General features: G+C 34.7%; 5 protein-coding genes across 6 annotated transcripts; 2 read left to right on the forward strand and 3 right to left on the reverse strand.

Moving 5' to 3' along the window:
* Positions 1–1,219: 1,219 nt before the first annotated feature.
* LOC114363034 (cleft lip and palate transmembrane protein 1 homolog) lies at positions 1,220–3,882 on the reverse strand. The gene is made up of 3 exons (XM_028318629.1): positions 3,643–3,882; positions 1,844–3,464; positions 1,220–1,760 (listed from the first exon to the last, which is right to left on the reverse strand). Exons 1-3 carry the CDS (start codon positions 3,733–3,735, stop codon positions 1,588–1,590), a joined length of 1,887 nt encoding a protein of 628 aa, XP_028174430.1. The 5' UTR covers positions 3,736–3,882; the 3' UTR covers positions 1,220–1,587.
* Positions 3,883–6,985: 3,103 nt separating this feature from the next.
* Positions 6,986–13,974, reverse strand: emb (exportin-1 emb). 2 transcript variants are annotated; one of them, XM_028318600.1, is made up of 4 exons: positions 13,752–13,974; positions 10,417–13,396; positions 10,178–10,321; positions 6,986–8,965 (listed from the first exon to the last, which is right to left on the reverse strand). In XM_028318600.1, the coding sequence occupies exons 2-4, from the start codon at positions 13,300–13,302 to the stop codon at positions 8,819–8,821; spliced, it is 3,177 nt and encodes a 1,058-aa protein (XP_028174401.1). In that variant the 5' UTR covers positions 13,303–13,396; positions 13,752–13,974; the 3' UTR covers positions 6,986–8,818. The 2 variants fall into 2 exon arrangements, with proteins under 2 accessions (XP_028174401.1, XP_028174402.1); XM_028318601.1 differs by lacking the exon at positions 13,752–13,974 and adding an exon at positions 13,627–13,702.
* A 1,017-nt stretch (positions 13,975–14,991) lies between these two features.
* Gpa2 (Glycoprotein hormone alpha 2) lies at positions 14,992–16,699 on the forward strand. Its single transcript, XM_028318614.1, has 3 exons — positions 14,992–15,631; positions 15,975–16,141; positions 16,390–16,699. Exons 1-3 carry the CDS (start codon positions 15,544–15,546, stop codon positions 16,480–16,482), a joined length of 348 nt encoding a protein of 115 aa, XP_028174415.1. The 5' UTR covers positions 14,992–15,543; the 3' UTR covers positions 16,483–16,699.
* A 576-nt stretch (positions 16,700–17,275) lies between these two features.
* On the forward strand, positions 17,276–20,861 carry LOC114363020 (phospholipase A1). Its single transcript, XM_028318612.1, has 6 exons — positions 17,276–17,375; positions 18,093–18,240; positions 18,365–18,768; positions 18,892–19,095; positions 19,348–19,622; positions 20,724–20,861. The coding sequence occupies exons 1-5, from the start codon at positions 17,306–17,308 to the stop codon at positions 19,569–19,571; spliced, it is 1,050 nt and encodes a 349-aa protein (XP_028174413.1). The 5' UTR covers positions 17,276–17,305; the 3' UTR covers positions 19,572–19,622; positions 20,724–20,861.
* Positions 20,862–22,244: 1,383 nt separating this feature from the next.
* On the reverse strand, positions 22,245–23,252 carry LOC114363021 (uncharacterized protein KIAA1143 homolog). The gene has a single exon (XM_028318613.1). It carries the CDS (start codon positions 22,973–22,975, stop codon positions 22,574–22,576), a length of 402 nt encoding a protein of 133 aa, XP_028174414.1. The 5' UTR covers positions 22,976–23,252; the 3' UTR covers positions 22,245–22,573.
* Between the last annotated feature and the right edge of the window lie 1,868 nt (positions 23,253–25,120).

Below are 25,120 nucleotides of genomic sequence, written 5' to 3' on the forward strand. Positions count from 1 at the left end.
AGGACGTTATTATCAATAATTCCATATAACAGAGATAAAAATAACGAAAACTTATCGATTAACGATATACAATTGCTTAGAGGGCGAAAATGGCAAGGAGCTCAAAGCAGAGCGTATTTTTGTTCAAACCTATGCGGACGCGGAGTCCGCAACAAGTTAATTAATCACAATTAAGTAATTAATTATGTTAAACTATAACATCCGTTGTCGCGTAGGTACATGCCTATTTATGTGCGAGATCCCCCTCCCAACCAAGAACTTAAAAGTGGCTATAAAAATTAATGATTACTTACATAATTAAAGCAGAAATAGAATTGGTATAATAATATTTCCATTAGTTTGAGTCTGTCTATCTACGCTCTGCTATGATTCATCTGAACATAACGCCTACATTGGGATATTTAGAAGTATCGAGATCAAAAAGTTGCACCCTTTTCCATAAGTCAACGTAGAGACGTATTTTAGAACATTAAAAAAAATCCCAATCTGAATACTATTGTGAAAAACATACATAGGTACCTACCTACGATTTGCGTGGTTCTCATCATACCTATGTTGATTAGTACGAAATGCGTCTAATCTCTTCACAATTTCAATGAGGCATAATGTCAGTGCTGTGAATGTTTTGGTACATATGGATTTCTCACTAAAATAAATTTATAATTACTTGTAATGTAAAGAACCATAATAAATTATTATTATGAGCATAAAATCACAAACATGTTGGTACCTTAGTTTTTATAATTTAAAAAGATAATTAAATACAAATCACCTAGGTAAAATATTTTAAATTAGATCAATGAGCACTCATATAAAAAGAGTATTAATCCTTAATTTTATTTTATCAGTATATTATGAGACAGGAGCAATATATTTTATTGTACTGTGTATTGCACTAATAAAATTTCAGAATAGATAATAACAACTTAACCCAAAACATATCCCATGTAATTATCCTTGACATTATTTCATAGTCAAAATTAAGATACCTAATTATTCGAAATTATTCAATTCATGTCGTTATACACCAACCCAACCCACAAAAATGATTAAATCATGCATGACATATGTTGATAAAATCAGTTTAATGTGAAATTGATTGATTTTAATGTAATATTGAATGCTATTATAACCGATAAATGCAAAAGCTATTGTAGTAGTAAAGTAGCCAAAACAGTGGGTGGTATTATAAAGCCCTTATTAATAAACAGCAAAACAGTTTATGGTTTGGTGATTCAAGGCTGTTTTAATGTTTAAGAATTCAGGACTTAATAATTATGCTAGCCTCTTTCTGAGTGATCTTTTGGTACACAAGGAATTTGTTTAAGAATTTTTAAATATCAAACATTTTTGGCTTAATTACACTAGATATATTTGCGATAATACTTTTATAGCTATTTTTATGACAAATACTATTTCTGCTAACTACACAAACACAATTATTATCGAAACTATAAAATACCTTTCTGTCCTATAAACAATCCATACATTTTAATGGGATGGCATGTTAAATTACATAAAAGGGTATTCTATAGTATCTTTATGTAAATAGTTATAATATTAACTATGGATAATTTTACTATAGTTTTAGTCATTTTTCTTATCCGCAGGTTGCTGCTCTGATTCTGTAATAGCTGGTGTACCATTCTTTGCAAGCTTTTGCTGTTCTTCCATCTCACCAGAGAACCCAAATTCATTGACTCTCTTGTGGTCCACCTTATAGATCCAGCGTTGGTATAAGAATATGAAGAAAACAATATCTGTAAATAAATAACACAAATCAGCTGAGCTTACACACTTAATAAAAAATAAGTTATAACACAATAAAGGTAAAATTATTTACCATCTCTAAAACATCCCAAGCGATACATTGTTGGCATTTTAATAACAAAAGCAAATATGTCATCAATAAATGTGTTGAGGAATTTATATGTCATCATTCTCCATGGCAGATGAGCAACAGATTTCAGTTTGTAGTTTATGAACAGTTGTGGAGTCATCATAATAAATCCAAAAGTGAGTAAATATCCATACATCATATTCAGAATAAATGAGTACCACCCTTTATGTTCATTGTACAGTAAAGAATACACTCCATAACCTATTAAAAGGGGGAAACAAGCCCAGCTCAAGTAGCGGAATGCCAACATATCATACTGTTTAGTACTAGATTCAACATAGGAGCCTTTGTCAGTAAAGGTCAATTTAGGTATTCCAAATATACGCTCTTCTCTATTTACTTTTACATCCATTACTTTATTAATCTTCCACAGTTCAATTATTAGACCTATGAAACAGGATATTCTGACCATCACATTTGTCTCATTGTCTAACACATACAAAAGTACAACCAATGATTGGAAAACATTAAAAAATACAGATCTCACAGATAATCCTTCCAGTGACTGTCTGTTATTCCAGAATTGAATATCATTTTTGAATGCTAAAAGTTCAAAAATAGAATGAAGAATGGATACTGATATTGTCAAGCCCAGAAGATAAGGTGATGTGTCCAAAAGGAGTTCCTTCACAGTGTCTTGTTCCTCATCTTGCTCCTCTGCTCCCAAGGCCGAGAACATGCTCAATTTATCCCTCATAGCTTGTGCTGTATATAACTGCCATTTGAAAAGACTCAGTGGCTGAAATGTCAATTCCAACTTCAAGCTGGTTGTAGTTTTATTGATTGGTGTATAGTCTCTCATCATGTTCCAATAATCATTTAGAAAAACTGCAGGTTTGTACTGTTTGCCATCAGGCAAAAAGAAAATGAATTCATCAAGTGGTGGTGGTACAGTCCCTTGCACCCAATTAGTTTGGTCAGTCACAATGTTGATTGTTAAATTAGGATGCCAATGAGAAACTATTTCTTCTTTCAAGGTCTCTGCTTTTTTAATTTCTTCTTCAGATTTTTCAGTCTGTCCTGTCAATAAGTTATGTGTTTTTTGATATCTCAGCTTTTTATATTTATTTAACATTTTTTTGCCATATGACACATAAGGGCCAGCATATTTTTCTTTATTTTTAGGGTCAGGTGACTTTCCAGACTGAACCACAAACACATGCAAATAGATTGAGCCATTATTTTTTAGAGACTCCGATGGGGTAATATCTGTTGAATATGTAAATGTGCCATCGTTATTTGGACCTCCATACCAATCACCATACACAAGTCCTGTTTGTTTCCATATCAAATTGCCATCTTCAAAATTGTTCAAAAAAGTATTTTCTGAAATATAACAATACATGTCTAACACTGTCCCATTTGCAAACATGTTAATCGCAGGGACGCGCGGGCTTCCTGTAGGATTGTTGATATCAGGTTTCGGTGCTGCAGGCTGGCGAAACATTGAAGTAATGAAGTACACTACTAATGCTCTAATAATAAGTGATTTAGTTATTGCGAAAAATGATTCAAGCTTTGTTGGCTGCATTCGCTGCCGTTGCTCATCGATTTGAGCATTGATCTGGAAAAAAGGTTAGTTATAAATAACAAGGTCGACCCAGACAGCCTTTGATAAGTACAAAGATTGCAAAATATAGGACGAGGCTACCAACTTATAGAATTAGTTGTAAGACAAACTAAAAATATGTAAATTAACCTTAATCTAATTCTGCACATTACACATTTTATTAAAAACTTACATCGACATTTTCATCAGTTGGTTCAGTAGCATTATTGTCACTTGGTACTAAGCTATTATTTTCATCATTGGCTTCCTCGTTAACGTTCGCCATTTTTAAAACTTGCTTCAATTATTTCTATGAAGTTTTAAAAGATTTGAGAACCATTAGCACAATGACTGATAGTATTATCTGCTGATAAAAATGAACTGCTGCCGAAATGAAAATTTTGTGACATGACATGACAGCAGAACAGACAGCCATAGACTATAGAGCTCAACACACAGATTAAAAAAATTTCAACAGATAAAAAAGTACAGATTAAAATAAGTTCTAGCTGCCGTATTGCTTATCTTTATAAAAATTGATAGTCACTAATTTATTGGGGTACTGTTAAGTAGTTAGGGGTACTGAGGGGTTCCACGAGCTACTATAATACGCGACCGCACATCAAGCATTTCATTCTATTCGGCGGTATGTAGTACCTAATAGGTGGGTTTCAATGCAAAATTACAAACTTAGAAGTAGACTTAAGCACAGGCACAGGCGACTGCTGTTGTCCGCAGACATCATAGTGATTACTTTCTGTGGTCTACATAATTTGCACACGCTAGACGCATGCTTCTCCACTTGGAATTTCATAAAGATTCAATCCTCAGTTTTGTTGCTAGCAGTTGGCAGTTGGTGCAAATCATGATCAGTACCCTCAGCACGAATAACTCTCATCGTATTCCTTACAACCGTAGCGGCGCGGCGCGGTGCGCTAATGTTTTTCATCCTAGTTACTAATATTATAAATGCGAAAGATGTCATGTCATGCAGGGCCGCGCCGCCCCTGTGTGCGAAGTGTGCGGCGCACACAGGCGCCAAGACAATAGGGGCGCCGCGCCGCTACTGCCACCTAATTTTTTAAATGGAGTATCGATAAGTAAGTAGGTACAGTATGCGCAACATAGGCCTTGTACACAACAAAACAAATATTACGCTACAAGTCTCTCAATGTTTATATTATTATGTTTATTATGATTCACGTTTATAGTTTCATTTTACGCTTAGGGTTTTAGTTTACATTACTTACGAGCTCAACGTTAAAACGGCAGCAGTTCTTTTGAAACGTAGAGGCGCCGAGTTTGTATAGCCTNGAAAGTAACCTTCTGGCAACACTGCATGACAGTCACCAGAACAGACAGCCATAGACTATAGAGCTCAACACACAGATTAAAAAAATTTCAACAGATAAAAAAGTACAGATTAAAATAAGTTTTAGCTGCCGTATTGCTTATCTTTATAAAAATTGATAGTCACTAATTTATTGGGGTTCCACGAGCTACTATAATACGCGACCGCACATCAAGCATTTCATTCTATTCGGCGGTATGTAGTACCTAATAGGTGGGTTTCAATGCAATATTACAAACTTAGAAGTAGACTTAAGCACAGGCACAGGCGACTGCTGTTGTCCGCAGACATCATAGTGATTACTTTCTGTGGTCTACATAATTTGCAGACGCTAGACGCATGCTTCTCCACTTGGAATTTCATAAAGATTCAATCTTCAGTTTTGTTGCTAGCAGTTGGCAGTTGGTGCAAATCATGATCAGTACCCTCAGCACGAATAACTCTCATCGTATTCCTTACAACCGTAGCGGCGCGGCGCGGTGCGCTAATGTTTTTCATCCTAGTTACTAATATTATAAATGCGAAAGATGTCATGTCAGTCATGTAACTACTATAGGTAGTATTATTCTTTATAATTAACGCAGAATAACATAAGCTATAATTTATGACGATCTGTGACGAACTAAAGTTCACGCGGGTGAAGACGCGGGCAAAAGCTAGTACAAAATAAACGTGAACCGTAGAAATCATAACGAGAACGACATTTATTCGTGCTCCGGCTACAGAAGTAAGCGGGCGGTTACAGTAACGAAATATGTAATTACTTGCTGTGCTTGCAATTTGTCAAAGTAGGTAGGTAGTATTTGGCTAGTTCTGGACTTGTGCCTAGGATCTTCACCAGACAATAGTATAGCCAACAGAACAATAAAGAAATGAGCTGAGCGGCTCATTAACTTAAAAATTACATCGCAAGAACTTTATCGATAAAAAATTGCAGTACTTTTGATTATAAAACAGATTTATGCGTAGATAAGTATGCATAACCTTTCAAATCCATGAACAAATGACACGGCAAATGAAAACAATGTTTTGCTGTATATCTCTCCCCTCCCACTGGGTGGCACCACGGTGGCACCCAGCCAGTATAATATCACCAATAAGTATCACTAGCACACATCGGATAAATGGGCTCTAAAAGAGAGGTTCCAGTACCTTCATTCTACTCACAATATAAATCTTCGCTCTAGTCAGACTCTTCAGCTTGTCCTCCCACACCCCTCACCCCTCGGCACACCTCAGTCTCAGCAGTACGGCATATTGCACCGCCTTAGTCTCTCTACTCGACCTGTGGTTGACTGGCAGAGAATGCCACCTGGCATTAAGTCCGCCACTGTACAGTTTTATGTGCAAAAGTATAAATAAATTGACCCTTAGCCAGTAGTCGTGGAACAAATATTTATACTTGTATTAATTAATATTAATCACCTCAATCCACTTTTTTGAAGTCAACTAACTCCTCTCCTTGTGTTGTCTGGAAGAGATCGCTACATAATTACAATAAGACAGCTGATATTTTGCCGAAAAATTTTTTTTTTAATTTTGTTTTGTGTTTCGTGTGATGTGTACGGTGCCGGTGTGCGTAATAGATAGCAACATTATCTGGAAAAAATAATGAAAAGGCCACGTCGAGGAGCTTGGCTCACGAAGCACCTTCAATACTTACTATCGCGGAGAGTCCAGCTTATGTACAGAAGAGGGGAGGAATCAATTTGGTGTGTGAGTGAACTGTACAGGTACACACTACTAGAAAGGTACAGGATTTATCACTAACAATGCTGTAGCATATTTAATTTAATTGTTTTATGCTTTAGTGCAAATAACAGTCGAGTTTTTAACTTATGAGTATACAACTTCTAAGTATTTACCTCCATATCAACTATTTCAAAATCTATATTAAAACACTTTTTATATTTATTGGTTTATTTCAAACACAAAATTGAAAGACTTGACAATAATCGGACCCAAAATGCATTCGGAAATCTACATGATTGCTTAGATTTCCAAAACATCATGTATTAGTTCAGATAACATTAAAAAATAAACATAAAATGTTACTAACAGCAATTCACTTTATAAAGTTTTCCTAGAACCTACTCATAATACAGATTCCATAGCGCACATTAAGAACATCCGACACTTGTTTTCCATCACAGAGATTTCATTACCTACTTTTGAATATTACTTAAAAACATAGAAATATTCTATTCCTCAACTAGCAATGTAAATTGATGCATTACTGCCTTATATTATTAATTCCTAACACTAGCTTGTGCTTGCAAAATATACCTTCACTGAAAAGATTTGCATTGTGAAATCTTTTCGCTTGCATTCATCACCTTGCATTGTTCCATGCGATCCACTGTACAATCTGACATAATAAGGTACTATTTTATAGGCACAAGTAACAGACCTACTATACTAACGCTAGGTAACGGTAACAGTCCACTTAGATTCAACTTACACCCTTTAATTGAACTTATTTCAGGTAAAGAGTAGAAATAATTTCTATTTAATTAACATTCATGTTTAACTGTTCAATGCCTTTATTAAGTCTAATAGCGTTGAACTTAACACAACAATCAACTATACTTCGTTTCACCTTTTTTTATTAATATTACGAGATAGCAATCATGGTCACAGGTAATTTTGCCTATTCTTGTTACTCAAGTACGCCAAGTCGAGAAACATGATCAGTCCACGAAATAAGACTCATGATCATTATTGAATCCAAAGTATTCCTCAAGTATTTGTATCTTTTAGTTAGATGAATCGTTTTTCGGCTTTAAAAAGATGTGAGTTGGGAAAAATTTTAATATCAATAAAAGTTCAGTAATCTGGGAATGTAAAATCACTGAAACTCATTTTAGAATAATTGTTTCCATTCAATCGATTTAGATAATTTTACACCCAAAATTCTTCTGAATGTACTTTTGAATTGAAACTATATGAATGGGTTGGCTCTAGATCACAATCACTACCGTAGGGTATGTGAATAAAATTGTCATGCCTCAAATGAGTGGTACGACGTAGTTCTGAGTTTTTTTTTATTTTGAGCTGTAAATGTGGAGACATTTGGGTAACATTGCCAAAGGAGATCAAAATATAATTTCGAATTTAGTTTTTTTTAATTTTGATTTAATATAATTCAAATTAAATAAGCTTTGTACCTTCGACTGGTCGTTTACAAAGCATGTTTGAAATATAAAAAAATCAAAGCGAAAAAGTACTTACTTCGCGATTGTATTTCGAGCCCATGTATAATGAGATGGGCAGTTTCTCAGATTAACTGTATGTAATTAAAAAATGTATTCTTGAAAATATTTACTTTTTTTGGAAAATTTAATGTCATAATACAAAATAATAGCAACCAAATGGTGACCAGAAAAATAATTCGAGTTTTGCTGATGTTTTTGAAGCAATACTTTTATGTACATCAGTGATACATATTCATATACCAATAAAAATTCGGATGCTTATAGTAAGACGTTTTTGTGAGGATAAAAATCAACTTCAAAGATGTAATTACTTGAATTGAATTAAAATGTTTTGAGTCTCCAAGTTATAGTCAAGAAATCATAAATTAATATATTGTTTTCATACTTATAACAAAGTAGGTATAGTTACTTAAATTACATTCCGATACCAAAATTTTGACTGAATGTCATATCTTTTTAATAACCATAATGAATTGCGTTAATTTTATAATTAGATACTATAGTGCTGTATAGTAAGTAGACAGAATGTTCTCACCATAAATTTTGAATAAAGATTAACCGTGCAGTTCAGAGTTTTATTGTCAACTATCTAACCGTGAATATCATAAATAACCATTAAATCACAAACCAACAAAGTGATAACCCATGCGAAGAAAACGAAAAAAAAGCATTGTTAGCTTCGTATATTCACTTAAAATAGGTAAACAAAACACGTTATGTCACATTGTAAAATTAATAATAGTTTATTAATTCCCTGTCGCTAACTGAGTTATCTAAAGTGAACCGTTACCCGCCGGGGCGCGCTAGTCCTGCATCTCCTCGGGCAGCTCGTGCGGGTTGATGATGCCGGGCACGGACAGCTGCACGCGCCGCTTGAGCTCCTGCGCCTGGCGCAGCGCCAGCAGACGCTCCTCCAGGTACAGGTCGCTGTCGTCCTCACCCGTGTACTCCTGCAAGCGGCGCCGTTATACTCAGTGCTTGGCCATACCACAGAATAATAATAAGTACTACGTACAGAAGTTTTACTTCGCGAAGGTATTTAAAAAAATGTATGCTCAATATCATTAACAATATGGTGTAATTTAGCCTGTCTCAAGAGTCAAGCACCATTTTGTTTACGTCAATGATCGGCACTGCGCCGAAGCTATAGGGCTGACTTCGGTAAAATGATGTGACGTGAGGTGCCAAACTGCGGAAAATGGCGGAGGAAATATATCATTTAGCATGAAATTATCATGAATAATATTAACTACTTATTTACCTCCCAGTGTCTTGAGGCAACTTAAAAAAATACATTCTGTGTTTTTATTATTATTTAGGCAGTTAAATACTGCACAGTATTTAGTACACCATTTTCTTTATTTTCTTCCATCATACACAAGAATACGCGTGCGTCAGTCAATGTTCGCTCGTATGTGAGGCCTTGTCGAATAGTGTCCTGTAGGTGGGCCATCGTGCGTGTTTTGTTTTCAATGTAAACTCGCGGAGATGAACAGGCCTGGCCATACTACGTTTAAGAGTAGGCGCACACCGTTCATTTTTCGTCGGCCGATAGTTTAGTCGGTCGGATCAGTACGGGCATGTATGGGAGTGCGCACACTACGCCGATTCGATTTGGCCGATTCTTCATACAAATTAAAGTCGGGCACAACTATCGGCCAACTAAAAATCAACGGTGTGCGCCTACTCTAAAGCCACGATAGCCGAACGGTGAAGGGATCGGCCGACTCGTGATACGGGGAACGCGGGATCGGTCCCCGCCCCCGATCGACTATTGTGGTGAGCTCACTTATTTAGATTAATACGACGGGGCTATCGAGACTATTAGTAATTTGTGCAATAACAAATTGCCAATAATCTTTAAAAAAAACAACTGTCTTATTGGAGTGGCTGTAGTGACGCCCGCGCGCCCTCTATTGACACTCGATTAAGATTTTATGTTTGAGTAAAAAGATCCAATGTCATGTGGAGGACCTAATAGGGTAGTGTGCTATATCTCACTAATATTATTCCTACTTTGACTTTTATTATACAACATATAATATTGAATGTCGATGACGCCGATATTTTTTATTTGACCTTTGTTACTTTGTCTACAAAATTATATTTCTGGCCATTGTAGCCATAATTAGTAGTTAAATTGATTATAGTTTAGTACTTACTCTTATCTGTACTAAGAAATCTCTCAGGTGATCTTTGAAAGCAGGAATATCATGGTTCAAGTTGAACAGTCCTTGGACAGTTATTTTGATCTGATTGTCTGTTAAGTGAGGGAATGCTATTTTCAAAAGATTTGCCACATACTCCTGAAAGCAGAAATAGTTCACAGTTATCAATTTCATCAATACTTCAAACAATGATAAGAATAAACAAAGAGTATATGGTTACATAAATAACAAACCTGAATGTATAGAACGTTATCCGGGGTTGGACCAAGAGGCACTGTAACACGACCAGCTTCTACCAGAGAGAAGATGTAAGCCAAGATGGTCGCATGCATGGTGAGGCCGGCACCGTGGGATGTGTCGGTCACCACACTGAATACATGTTCCAAAATGTCACACAAGTATGTTTGGTAAAAACTCTGTGCTGCTTGAGGATGCAGTTCCATATTCTGTAGCAAACCGAACAGTATCTGAAGGCCGGTGTCGGCGACGTTTCGCATTGTATGCTTAAATGCCCAAATTATGGAATCCAGCACCAACTTAAATTGTGCTGGTGGTATGCTGAGGAATGCCTTAAAACAATGTGTGTTGACTGCTTGTAACAACAAGAAAAATTCTGTTCTATGCTCTGGGTATTCTTCAAAATCTTTGTTTATCATTTCGAGAGTACACTCAAAGACAGCATCAAAAATTTTGGGAACTTCTGAAGTGATGAACCCACCAAGTTTATACACGATTGCAGCCATGCAAGATAATACTTCAGGTTCTCGAGCATCTGGGACTGTGGTCCTTTGATAATCCAGAAGAACTGCATCAAGAAGTGGAGGTATGAAATTTTCTAAAACCATACTACAATCTGTAGAACGGGATACCCAACTGGCGATCAATTTCAGGGTTTCTTTCTTTATTATTCTCATATTCTTGATTAGAGGTTGTTTGGTGACAACAACTCCATTGAGGGCTATAGCTTGACTTATGTTTTCTGACATCACCTTGTAAACATTAAGCATGTCCAAGTATATTCTACCGAGCTGCACCACATAAGGGTGACCCAAAGCTCGGCACGCACGGACATTGGTTTTAAGAATACTCACAAGCTGCTTTACTGCCTCGGGATCTTTTAAGATGTCTACATTATGTGATGCTTGTGATATTATATCATCCCAAACTTGGTTTGGAAGAAGCATATATTTCTCAATGAGTTGTTCCTGGGCTACTTGGTCAACTTGTGCACTAATCATGTATCCTACAGCTTCATAAAAAGTGTGTACTTGCAAGGTTTGAAGATCACAAATTATAGAACTGATTGTGCTTAAAATTTCTTCAATAAATGGACAAGCTTCACCAACCTGAGTTGTTACAAAGTGCCGGCGACATTTCAAGGCAATTTTAATGAAGGTGTCACAAGCCATATCCTGGACACCATCATGGGTCTCATGCATGAATTCAAAAAGTTTATTCACAACAGTTTTTAAAAACTTCCAGTGGGCTCTTAGGAAACGTGGATACTGTCCTACAACATACATAATGTTGCTAGCTATGATAGCTTTGTTGTCTTTGCCTTTTTTCTGTTCACACAAGCCCAAAAGTTCTTTGATGACAACCACCAAAAAGCGTTTTTCATCTTCTTCCATCATAGCTCCTGAGATAGACCCAATTGCCCAGCAAAGAGTGTTAAGATTTTTCCATGACCATTCTGTACCATTCACTTGGTTCTGCAGCTTTTCAGTCATGATGCGTTCAGTGTCCTGGTAATCCAAGTGAGTCAAATATACAAGTGTTTCCCTCATGTTTTTGTAGAGATTTATTGAATCAGTATCTTTCATGAATTCTCTTACAACTTCTCCATTTTCATTTTCAACCACAAGCACTTCTTCTGGTTTTGCCATTCGAGAGATCATGATGTAGCGTACACTACTTAAGACATCAGCATACAGAGCTCTTCCACCGACACTTTTGCCTAAGCTGTACAAACTGGACGAATGGGGGCTGATTTTATAAAGGTCTGCTGCTAAAGCATTCCAAAATTCCAGACAAATTTTAAAGATCTCAACTTCTTCTACTTCTGATATCAAGACTAGATATCGAAGAGCATTCATGAGAGTTGTAGTTAGACCTCTTTTTTCAATAAGCAGACCATGCTCTTTCAAGTATGTGCAGAGAAAAAGAGTTAAGTTTTGAATGAACACTTGTTCTTGATCTCTACCAGCAGCATAAGCTTCTCGGATGTTGGTTGACAGCGGCAGCATCACTTCCAGCTGCTCCATTGTCTGCACTAACAGTGCTACAAACTGGTCTTCATAATTACTGACGGTTACACCAGCTATTTCTGTCAGACAGCTCAATGTTACATTTCGGAACATTGGCACATTCAAAAACTTAAAAATTAAAGTGCTAATTAACTTCATTTCGAATATGTAACCCAAAGGAATCCAGTTCAGAAATCTTAACAATGTGTGAAGTGTTGCATCTACCAATGTTGCATTTTGTGAATTTTCAAGTACAAATTGACATAGTTGAAATATTTGATTAAACTCAGAACACATAGTATCTTTGAGATGTTTTGCTTTTGTCTGTGTAAGTTGTCCTGTGCTAAAAACAAACACTTCTTCACTGAGTAGTTTCAAAATGACCATATTGTTTTGACAAAGGCTCTCGTTGGTCTTGGACGCACCCACTATGTCACTTATGAAGGTTTGCCAGTTGTGTGGCCATTCCCTTTTTAACACTTGAATAAGAATCATGTTAAGCTTTTTCAGATACACTTTGTTATTCTCCATAGTGACTGGATCAGATGAATTTTTGATGATAAGACCCACAATGTATTTTTTAATTCCCTCACACTGGTTTCTGGGTAAAACTTTCCATCTGGTTTGTATCACCTGTTCCAAAATTTGTAAAGCATAGTACTTAGTTTCTTGATTTTGAGAAAACTCCAAAATTGTATCAACTCGTGTCCAAGCATCGGGATGTTCCTTTAGAGCAGTAAGAATGTCCTGTGCTATCCGCTGCTGCTCACCCACAGATGAATACAAACATCCGACAATATTATCCAGCAAAGTGATGTCGAGTTTTTGGTTAAAATCCAAAAGTTTAGATGCTTGTTGCTCTAAAGTTGCCATTCTGATTTTGGTACAACTTATTTAAATTTGTTCCCCTTGTATAAAGCCAAACTTATATTGATTTATTCACATTCATTCCTCACCATATGCGACACTGAAAAATAAATTAATTATTATTAGGAATGATAGAGATAAATGTAATACACAAAATTTTTGTGATATAACCTCTAAAATATTAACAAAATAAGCCGCAATTTTTCAAGGACAAATTGGCGTATCACAAACACGATTGATGATGTTTTGCAATCACTAGCGTTAATGTATCAATTTGATTGAAAAACATTTGCAAAAATTAAGCAAGAAAGGGGTATATAGAACACACACCCCGTACGTTTGTCAGAGACTTCTACAGGTAACTCGCAGAAATCAGAAAGCACTAAATGTAAATAGAGTTTTTTAAAACAACCCCTACGTTCATTTTGGTATTCGATTTATGAGAAATTACATACCCGAGTAAATAATTTGCGGCGCAATCAGTCTAACGCACTTCCATACATACTAGTCCGTTGTTTTCGTGAAGCTTCAAAAAGCATACATACAAATCCTTGTCTATGCCGCAGTATTTAGCTGTTTTCTCACAAACTTAGAGCATGACATGTGAAAAATAACTTAGCATACTTTACTACTATCGAAACTATAAATTTTCGCTAAGGAATTATTTCTAACACAAAATTCAGAAAAAGCAAAATTATTTTATGAATTTCTAGTATTTTTTATCTTTTTAATCGATAAAGGTCTATGTATGAAAACTGATGAAAATGAAATCGATATGATTAAACTGACATGACGGCTTTTATAGGTACCTCTCTTTTTCACTTATATAGTTAAAAAGAGAAAAAATCAATTAAATTGATAGTTGTTCATCGTATCGTGATCGTATCGTTGTTAGGTGCATGACTATTGTAAAGGGTTGCGCACATGCGGCGTCGCTCGCTTTATTTATTTTATTTTTGTTGTTCACTAGTATTCATAAATTAAACCTTTCGATATTTATGAGTCTCTTGTTTAATGTTGATTACGTTAGTTTTTGCATGTTCTTCGAATTTATTTTTAGGACGTATTTAATTACATGGCATAATTTGCTCTTTCGGTTTTAGCGGTAGCGGGTTTGACTCCCGTTGTGACCAAATTGTTAGAAGAGTAAAAAATTAATGCTTTTAAGTGATTCGTCAATACTTACTCAATACATATCTTACTAAATATGCAAAAGGTTTTTAAACCTTTGTTTGTCACCTGTCATCCGCTTTGCAATGGAGGGAAGTCGAACCTTAATTTCGAACTCCTCCTATGTTCTTCTGATTAATTTCGTTGCGGGTCCAATGACAGTTTAACTTTCCCCCGGGACAAACTTGACCTTCATTGGTTGGGTTTTTGTGGCGGTCAAGCTGTAGATCCTGGCTACACAGGAGTTGCAGTGGTGGGAACGAGAGGTGGGAATATTTTCTTTTTACTAAATATGCAATCATGATGCAATTTGTATACAGGCACCACCATATTAATTTGTAAAGATCGACCAGTCTTACTAAGTAAATTCTTAAAACAAAAACATATTCTAAATTGACATTCTTCCCACTGCACTGCTACAACCAGGATAATGATACGGTCTGACATCCTGGGTTGTGTTGTGTTGTAGTACAACAACTCTACAGCCATATTCTGAGTCTCATTCTCACTTGACCTGTTTGTTTATCACTAACACTTCATAATTTCACGGTCCTTTTCAACTGCCTGCCACCTCATTAATTTAGACTAACGTCCAAATAAATAAAGTTATGAGGTGGAAACTTTATGTCATTTAACTGAATAAATTTACATGATCAGAGCTAGCAAACCCTTATCCAGAATGAAATTCTAACACAAAATCTGTACAAAGGCCCTTTTGAGGAAACCTCCCAAACATACCGAGACTGCACTGAATTCTGATGACATTGCTGTGAGACCAAGAAGAAGCAGTGGAAGAGACGGTCACCATCATTTTCAGTGTTTTATTTAATAGAAAACTTAATTAGGTACCCTCTTAGGACTTAGATAATATGCGCAGCTATGCACATCATCACATCTAATAATAAAGTTTCTTTTTAAATTAATCCAGGCATGCAATTGAAAATTGCTCTGAAACTTGCCTAAACTTGACCACATCTGATCGACTTGTACCATGACGTCCGTCTTGGTATAAAAGCTAGCAGTTGATCAGACTGTAAAGCACAATTTTTCTTGAACGTCTCCCAAAGTTTACTGAAAATGTGTCTAAAAGTTTTAATATTGTTTTTGTCTCTTAGTGGTACGTTAGCCGCTGACGCGTGGAGAAAACCCGGATGTCATCGTATAGGTAATGTGTAATCTTGACTGAAGGATGTATAAATTTTAATTGCACGTAGCGTAAAGTTGTACAAATAGCGGGATTAATGCCAGTAGGTAGGTACTTATTCTCTACCAGTTAACCATTGTTCATCGAGTCACCACCCTTTAATTTTTATGTAATTACTTAAGTAGTGTTTGATTCCTAAAGATAAATCAAAATCCTTTGTATTCAAAGGAATTATTGTAAACATCCTATTGGATGTTTACTTGATCTGGGCAGGCAGACCGAATACCTGACCTAACCTTATTAATAGTGTGTCTTCTGAATATAACAATGATACTACGCCTTAATTACATAATATTTTGATTAGGTCATACGAGGAATATCAGCATACCAGACTGCGTCGAGTTTAAAATCACGACAAACGCCTGCCGCGGCTTCTGCGAGTCGTGGTCGCTGCCGAGCATCATGCTGGGGTACAAGCGGCATCCAGTCACGTCGTTAGGACAATGCTGCAATATTATGGAAGCTGAAGATGTAAGTTACAAAAGTCACATGAGTTAAATTACTTTACGTTTTTAACTATTGCACACCGAAACATCGTAAAAATAATTTTTAAAGCACAGATCGATCGATCTGTATTATCCTCATAGTTGTAATAAGAGCCTTGCAATGCTTCAAAAGTACGATGTTTCGGTGCAATAGTTAAAAATTTAAAGTAAGTACGATTTCTTCTTTAATATTTTAACAGTAAAGTAACAATAATTTTCATTTACTCTTTTCAGGTTCCGGTTAAAGTTCTTTGTTTGGACGGAGAAAGAAATTTAGTGTTTAAATCAGCATTATCTTGTGCTTGTTATCATTGCCAAAAAGAATAAAATGCGTGTGCCTACTTTACTACTGAATATTAAATTCAATTAAAATTGTATAAAACTCTATTAAAATTTAATGCATTGGTAATAAATTATTAATAACCAGGGACTCTTTGCAACATGTAAGTAGTAGGAGTTAGAAATCTAAGTATGTTGTGCATTTACTTACTTATTTTCTAATATTTTACTGAAGTAACTATTCAAACTAACAATAATTTATGTTTTAAGATTATAAAATAAGATTAAATTATATTTTACCTAAGTGACAAAAATTTTAACTTTTTTTGACAAAATTAAATAAAATTAGCTAATTATTTTAATGTTCCTTTTATTTTATTCCATGATCACCCCCGTGAGACGTGTGTTGTCAAAAACTTGAAAAACTTCGGACAAAACTTTTTATTTGCTGTTTTTTTTCCACAGAACGTTAAATTGATTCTAAATAAGACCTTTCCAATTCATCGCGAAATAAATGTAACGTAACTAGGCCAGTCTTGAAAAGAATATTAATAAAACCACTATCTTGCAAACAGTTTCGTCCTACATCTAAAATTGGTAGACCTTAAGTCTATTGCATGTCATAATAAGCACCTATCTCAATTTGATACTAAAGGCACTTATAATAAATTAGGGTGGTTAATTAAAACGGTTTAATTGGCAATTAACTTTATCGTTAATGCAATACGAATGGCACTATCTAATTTGCCATTGACATAAAATAAAGGACTGAAAGGAAGGTAAGTACCAATTCCATTTCAGTTTGGAAGTTTCTCAATTGTACTGTAGGTACCTACTTACATAGTAAATTCAAATCAATAACACATTGAAAATGAATTATCTTCAAGCAAAAGTCCAACAACTAAACTTCGTAATATTTTGTTTTATTAATTCCTGGATCGGTAAGATATTAAAATATTATTTTTATTAAAATTAAATTATTTAATTTTATACCTAAGTAAATTTAATTTTAGATAATATTTTCTTAAGCTGAGTTGCAAAGTAAGTAGGTAACTTTAACTAAGTCAATAATACATTTACATTGTCATGATGCTGACCCGAGCACTATTGCTAAAAATAATAATGTAGTATCTACAGGGTGTTAGGTAAATGGGTATATGAGCCGACACTAGCCCATGTTAACATGGTCATATAAATGGTATAGTGAAGTCAGAAATTTGATATCATCATTTTATTTTTTTTAATTTTCATACAAAATAAATTTCATAAAATCCGATTTGTATGAAAATTAAAAAAATTAAAATGATGAAATCAAATTTCTAACTCACCATACCATTTATATGACCATGTATACATGGGCTAGTGTCGGCTCATATACCCATTTACCTAACACCCTGTATAGTATAAAAATGAATCCCAAAATGTGTTGGTAAGCGCCTGGAAAATTTTTACCAATTCTTTGTTTTTAATGTTCATTGAAGTCCACAGTTGGTTTTTACGGCGAGAAAAGTTCGAATAATTTCCGGGAAAACCCTAAAAAAACTCGAAACTTCAATCCTAAGGGGGTAAAAAACGGGGTCCACACGTACGATGTCGCGGGCGGCCGCTAGTTAGTTATAATAATAATCCATTTATCAATTTGTTAATAAAATTTCTAGGTCATATAGCCGCCATTACGGGGGAATATGGTAAAGACTGGATCTATTTTCCGGATGGAGATGGTATACCACATTTTGTTAATTTATCAACATTTACATATTCTTCGATGAAAACGGAACAGGATATAGAGTTTAGATTTTACAGCATGTAAGTTTAACTCGTACTTTAAATATGTTATTATAAATTAATTACTTAGGTACCATCAAGTCGCGCAAATCAATAGATTTTAGCACTGTTTAAATTTGAATTATTGTGTGTATTAAATTTTCAGGAAAGACCCTGACAATTATATTGTTTTGGATGAATCGGCAATGCTCACAGATGACGCGATGGGTGTCCTTTTTAACAATGCCCCATTAAAAGTTATAACCCACGGATGGATGTCAAATGCCGACAAAAGCGCTGTGATGAACATAAAAAATTCGTATTTCATTGCACGCACCAACGTCAACGTTATTGCTGTGGACTGGAGTGGATACTCAATGAACTATTATTACATGTCGGCTGCAAGTCAAACAAAAGCTGTTGGCCGCAAAATAGCTCAATTTCTGAATTCAATGCACAGGAAGTTTAACATTTCCGGTGATCAAATGCATCTAATTGGACATAGTCTAGGCGCACACGTAATGGGAATTGCAGGTTATGAGTCGGAAATCAAAATTGGCCGAGTCACAGGTTGGTATTAATTTAATTATGCTACGTAGGTACATTTTCCTATATTTCCTTTAACAGTTGACCCGCTTAATTAGCTCTAGCTAGGCAGGTATTTATATTTCTATTTTAAAAATTTAATTGCAGGCCTTGATCCAGCATTACCAATGTTTGAAAATATACAAAATCAAAAAACAAGGCTGGACTATGCGGATGCAAAGTTTGTAGATGTGATTCATACGTGTGGAGGAGTACTTGGCTTTTGGGATGCAATTGGTCAAGCTGATTTTTATCCAAATAATGGAAAGGCACCCCAACCGGGATGCAACATTCAAAATATATTTCACTGGGGTACGTTGCGTCATATTTTAATACCTACTTATAAAATAGTAAGTATACTTAAAATGTTATAACTAATCGAATTTAAAATTATTCGGGAAAAAATAATTTGGTGATGTTCAGCCCTTGGCCTATAGAATGCAAGCTTCTTAACTTTTTAGATAATGAAATTCCAACCTATTAACAAGACTCCAAAGTGATTTACTATTGCATTGGATTAAAAACTCACCAATGCGGTCCCAGAACTTTTCTTTTCTTTTACAGATGCTTGTAGTCATGGCAGAGCGCATATTTACTTCGCTGAATCCATTATAAATCCTAAAGCCTTCCCTGCGTACCGATGTAATAATTGGCGAAGCGACCTGGAAAAAGCCTGCCCGCATGTGGGTTTCATGGGTGAAGCTGCGGATTGGAATATGAGAGGCATATTCTATTTGTCTACTAATTCTGAAGAACCATTTGGCAGAGGCATAATATTAAGGTCGTAGCCTGGAATTATTCAGGGAGAGGGTGCGAGCTCTGGACCAAAGCTTACCTTGGTATGCAATATGCATTTTTATTAAATACAACTCCAATAGTCCGTGCCTATAGGCTTTAGCAACTACCCAAAAATAAAACGATACCTACTTATTTGAATCCATCCATTACATAATATTATTATTCACTCACTATTATCACAGAATATAATAGCTATTATATAACTTTGCTGCAATTAATTTTGTTTGGTACGCTCAAGAAGAGCTTTCATGTTTAATTTTTGTTCCTATATTAAATTGATGTTATTATTTTATTCATCGAATAACTAATTTTAAGATTATTGTGCATACGCAACTTTAAATGTTTTTAAACAAGTACAGAGATATTTTAATTACCGTTAGTATTGTAATTAATAAATATTCTTATTAATTAATATTTCATTTTAGCTAGACTTGTGAGTCTCGTGACTAGACTGTCGAAACCATCTATCATTATAGGGTTAAAACTGCTTTTTACTTTATGCATTACGACTACAGTACGAAGCTTATACGATCCATTCGATACATTCCTATACGTCCTTACCCATAATAAAAAGAAAAAAAATGTCAATGTCATATTTTCAAATAGTCTAATTTGGTTGATCGAGTTTATTTATCGCGTAATTTTGTTTGATAAAAATAATTAAATGCCAATAATGAGTAATGTTCAGTTGGAGAAGCAGAACAAAAGATATAGACGAAAGTATAAATACATAAAAATCAGGATTAAAAGCTTGCTACTGGTACATAAAATTTAATAACAATTAAAAATTTTCCTGGGATAAAACTAAATGTAACACAATCTTACAATAATTTATTACTGATTTAGATATTATTTTGAACTTGTGAGACAATAATTAATCTTATAATGTATTGAATTACTTTCAACCCCCATCAATATTCATTAGCTATTAAATGTGTTTATAAAGTATGTAGCAAATTATGTTTTGTAAGTAAGCAGGTCTATGAAGTATTATGAGTATAAACATAATAATAAAATTGACTATTAAAATATTTGAGAAATTTGCAGAAGACAAAAACAATTTTCAGGGGGATAGGTATTAAAGTATTGTAATTTTAAGAAATTGAGTGATTATTTAAAATAATATTTATGTAATATTTCAGGAAAATGCAGCTTTATGTGACGAAGTCGCTAAAATCCAGGAAAGTATTTTAATCGTAAAAGAAGAACGAAAGTTTTTACTAAGAAAACTGATGGAATATGAAAGTGACCCTGATATGGTAATGACCTACCAGAGGAGTGATATTATAAATACATCGGTAGGCTCCAGAGGAAAATTGAAAAAAAGGATTAGCTTTGATGATAATGTAAAAAGTTCCATTATAACTTAAGTTTGCGAGAGTGAATAGGCACTTACAGGGCAGTTATGTACCATCCTAGACTGCATCTCACTTAACATCAGGTGCAATTGCGATCAAATACCTGCCTTGTCTTGCATAAAAAAAACGTGTAAATATTATTAGTTATATTTATGAAGCTGTCAGTATAATTTAGCTTTTTAAACAGATTTTTGATTAGATCAGTCTTGTATTAAACTGTAAATTCTTTGGAAGGTAAGTATGGCATTCATGAATTCATTAAATTATAATTTGGAAATTGTAGCCAACATTTTTAGTTGGTTGATGACGTTGATGTTAATTAAGTTAGTAAGTGGGGATAGTTTCTTCTTCAAATCTTTAACCCTTATTCAAATAAAGGTAGATATATTACCACTTCGTTTACTTTTAAAAAAGGATCCTAATTTTCGATATGGCGATACTTAAAGATATCGTGGTCACTTATTTATATTTTTAAATACATTTTTTTACTTATCTATGCCATCTTACAACTTTTCAACGTCATTTGTCACTGTCAGGTAATGTCAAAGTCAACCAAACGGTTTTTTTGTGAAAAATTTCAAGTTTTTAGCGCGCATTTTTGGTATTTTTGAAACTTTGTTGAACCAAAATTCTGATAAGTGTTTTTTCGATTCAAAATCCTAATCTATAACATTTATTGTATAGTCTCACTTATAGGCAGCGTCTGCAATTGATTTATTCATAGAGTTTAGACAATTTAAAGAAGTGGTAAATAGTTTACCACTGTCCGATCCCGTCTTGACAAAAGTTTGATGATATATAAAAATAACTGTTGTTTTTTGTATGTGCACAAATAAAACTAAATAAATATTTGGATAAATTTTAAGTTATTTTGATAACTATTTAGGTAACGTTTTGACATTCCGTAATTAGTGAATTTATTGTTAGTTTCAAACTCAAGGTAAGCGTAATAATTGTAAGCATAATGACTAATATTAATAAATATTATTTTTATAAAAACAATATTATTTCATTCCCAAAATATTTAATAAAATATAGGTAGAACCAAGAGGAAGTCACTAGTCAAGAACCAAAAATGAACCAAAACGGACAATGGCAACTATTTTACCACCAACATTGAATAATTTTTAGTCATGAATGGATAATGGTAAATTATTTACCACCCAAAAAACTACCCCTTCCCCTATTTTTTTATAAATTTTGATCAAAAATATGAAATAAGTGACCCACAATTACCCAAAATCCACTTCAACTTTGTAAAAAAAATGCATACCAGCTCGCATTTGAATAAGGGTTAATAGCTAGATGTAAGTAATAAATATTTGAAAAACTACTGTCAGGAATATTCTAAATTTTTATAACCCAATATTATTTAGGTACACAAAGTAAGAATAACTTTGTTTTTTAAAATAAAACATTATATTCAGGTCACTTTGATTTTATTTCAAAAACCATTATTTCCTTTTTTCTCTTCTTTGACAACTGATTAAAAAACTGGCCTTTTCTGAAATTGTCACCACATTAATGCAACAATGTGTTCTGCATGATGATCCATTGTTAATAATGTCTAGTAAGTATTTGTTTTCGATCGATAATGTTACTATACCAATAAGCTTGATTGTAATTGAAATAGATTAATCTTCTTCGTCATCATTATCAAAGGACAACAGTTGGCGAGACCTCTTAGATTCTTTTTGTTTAGCGTTACTAGATTTTCTTTTATTTGTTTCTTTATCTGTACTTGACTTCTGCTTAGTTTTAAAAATTATTCGCTGAGTTAGGTCTGCTTTAGTGTTGGATTCTAGGATCTCGAGCTTTTTCTGTTCCACTTCAGCTTCTTCTGCAGTAAGATCCCCTTTCTTTAGAACAATGACTTGAGGTTTCTCGCTTTCATCGTCCTCTGCAAAATCGTCTTCGGCATTTTGAAGTTCATCAAACTTGTGGTTCCTGTCATCATAACCAGCTTGTCTTTTTAGTACTTTTAAAAACTCAGGATCCTCTGGTTTTATATAATTGACGTTTCTCTTTCGATTCATAATAAATAAAGGCAACAGGAGAATTTAAATTATGCGTCGCTGTACTAAATTGTGGGATCATTTATTTTATGTAATATGTACCTCTGAGGCGTGAATGTAATGCATTAATAAAGTAATTGATATCAATTTTTTGTTTGTTTGTAATGCTGGGCTTGCCTTATAGCATGAAAAAATGCAAGAAATGCAATCACATCGAAACACAAATTCATTCACTAGTAGGTATGTAATTATAATTACAATATAGATGACCCACGCTGAACTGTCCCACCAAACTCAATCACAGATAACTAACTCAATGACAGGGGGGCGCTACCATCGTTCAACTATATGGTTTCCAACATGGCAAAAATCGGAACCAGCGATCCGGTATTGACGGTGGCGCCCCACTGTCAATGTCATCGATAGGACATAGGACAGTCCAGTATAGATGACCCACGCTGAACTGTCCCGCCAAACTCAATGACAGGGGGGCGCTACCATCGTTCAACTATATGGTTTCCAACATGGCAAAAATCTGAACCAGCAATCCGGTATTGACGGTGGCGCCCCACTGTCAATGTCATCGACAGGACAGTCCAGTATTTTGGAACTATACTCTCTAATCTGTGCTGTGGGTCTAGACAAAGTGCAAATTATAATCGCAAACCAGTCGCAAAGTGGTCGAAAAGCCCACAGATATGGATTAGAGTAGATACAGCAAGTTGCTAGTCAAAGCGTGCCATTCCGATATGTCCAAATGGACATACATGGTCGAGTGATGTTCATGTAATCCGATTACAACAATCGGATACGATGATTTTACGAGGACAGTAGTACGAACACGGTAGAGAGAAGAAATTATTTACGGATTGAGAATTGTAATTAACAGCAACGAGTAACAAATATGTAATTAATTAGAATAAAGTAGAAGTAGAAGAATTATAAAAACAAGTTAGATCAGTGATCGCGGAAGACAGAGTGCACTGTATACTGTATAACGTCGAAATATACAAATCAAGAAGTTAGGTCGGTGATCGCGGTATACTCTATTACTAGTCTATGTATACGACGCCCGAGATTTTGTCGTTTAGAAATATCTTCAAAACTAGGTACCTGACTTAGCTTTATGAAAGAAAACGTATTGGCAAAACTACGCATTTTTACATTTATTAAAAATAAAAAGCTTGAGTAAAATAGTCTTTATTTTATGAAAGTAGGTCATNGTAGATACTAGTTTTATTGAATTTTCTACAACAGTACTGATCCTCATTATAGTTCCAAAATACTGAACTGTCCTATGCATGACATTGACAGTGGGGCGCCATCGTCAATACCGGATCGCTGGTTCCGATTTTTGCCATGTTGGAAACCATATAGTTAAACGATGGTAGCGCCCCCCTGTCATTGAGTTTGGTGGGACAGTTCAGCGTAGGTCATGTATAGTTCCAAAATACTGGACTGTCCTATCGATGACATTGACAGTGGGGCGCCACCGTCAATACCGGATCGCTGGTTCAGATTTTTACCATGTTGGAAACCTTAAAGTTGAACGATGGTAGCGCCCCCCTGTCATTGAGTTTGGCGGGACAGTTCAGCGTGGGTCATCTTACAAAAAATGACAGATGACTTACATTATGTTGACATATTGCTTTTTTTTTTTCAGGAAAAGGCAAGGGCATTACGCCATACAGCCAAGTATTCAGTTTTAATTTTTTTTAGTCATAATTTAGGGATGTTATGGATATGTAGTTTCGGTTATGGATACGGTTATATACGGATATAGGAATAAATTATACCGGTTACGGTTATCTTTTAAAATACCATAAAAGCTGATTTTTATTTAAAATATTAGGGCAATAAATAGAAGTAGTTTCCTCATCAGCCAGACAGCTTTGACAGTTCCAACCAACTCCTTGCCAGTTTTTTAGGATAGCTGACAAAGCCACGATGATCCAAACTTTATGATTCTCCAACATTCTATCCTTTATTGGGAGCATACGCTGACAAACTTTCAGCTTTTAGGGCTATATTTCACCGGGACACCATGGCGGCGCAACCAGTCGCCGGCTACCAACAAAATGGCAAAGAATATTATAAAATAATATTAATAAGAAAAACACATTTTTATAATAATACTTTCTCGATTTTATTATATTCAACTTGTAA

Source organism: Ostrinia furnacalis, unplaced genomic scaffold (assembly GCF_004193835.3).
Source record: "Ostrinia furnacalis isolate ACB-3 unplaced genomic scaffold, ASM419383v2 OfSCF6942, whole genome shotgun sequence".
Lineage (NCBI taxonomy): Eukaryota > Metazoa > Arthropoda > Insecta > Lepidoptera > Crambidae > Ostrinia > Ostrinia furnacalis.

Coding starts and splice junctions, on each gene's coding strand:
- LOC114363034 (XM_028318629.1), bottom strand. CDS start 3,735: ATGGCGAACGTTAACGAGGAAGCCAATGATGAAAATAATAGCTTAGTA. Junction 3,465..3,642: donor CAACTGATGAAAATGTCGAT/GTAAGTTTTTAA, acceptor CCTTTTTTCCAG/ATCAATGCTCAAATCGATGA. Junction 1,761..1,843: donor CTTGGGATGTTTTAGAGATG/GTAAATAATTTT, acceptor ATTTATTTACAG/ATATTGTTTTCTTCATATTC.
- emb (XM_028318600.1), bottom strand. CDS start 13,302: ATGGCAACTTTAGAGCAACAAGCATCTAAACTTTTGGATTTTAACCAA. Junction 10,322..10,416: donor ATAACGTTCTATACATTCAG/GTTTGTTATTTA, acceptor TTCTGCTTTCAG/GAGTATGTGGCAAATCTTTT. Junction 8,966..10,177: donor ATTTCTTAGTACAGATAAGA/GTAAGTACTAAA, acceptor CGCCGCTTGCAG/GAGTACACGGGTGAGGACGA.
- Gpa2 (XM_028318614.1), top strand. CDS start 15,544: ATGTGTCTAAAAGTTTTAATATTGTTTTTGTCTCTTAGTGGTACGTTA. Junction 15,632..15,974: donor ACCCGGATGTCATCGTATAG/GTAATGTGTAAT, acceptor TATTTTGATTAG/GTCATACGAGGAATATCAGC. Junction 16,142..16,389: donor ATATTATGGAAGCTGAAGAT/GTAAGTTACAAA, acceptor TACTCTTTTCAG/GTTCCGGTTAAAGTTCTTTG.
- LOC114363020 (XM_028318612.1), top strand. CDS start 17,306: ATGAATTATCTTCAAGCAAAAGTCCAACAACTAAACTTCGTAATATTT. Junction 17,376..18,092: donor TTTTATTAATTCCTGGATCG/GTAAGATATTAA, acceptor TAAAATTTCTAG/GTCATATAGCCGCCATTACG. Junction 18,769..18,891: donor CAAAATTGGCCGAGTCACAG/GTTGGTATTAAT, acceptor ATTTAATTGCAG/GCCTTGATCCAGCATTACCA.
- LOC114363021 (XM_028318613.1), bottom strand. CDS start 22,975: ATGAATCGAAAGAGAAACGTCAATTATATAAAACCAGAGGATCCTGAG.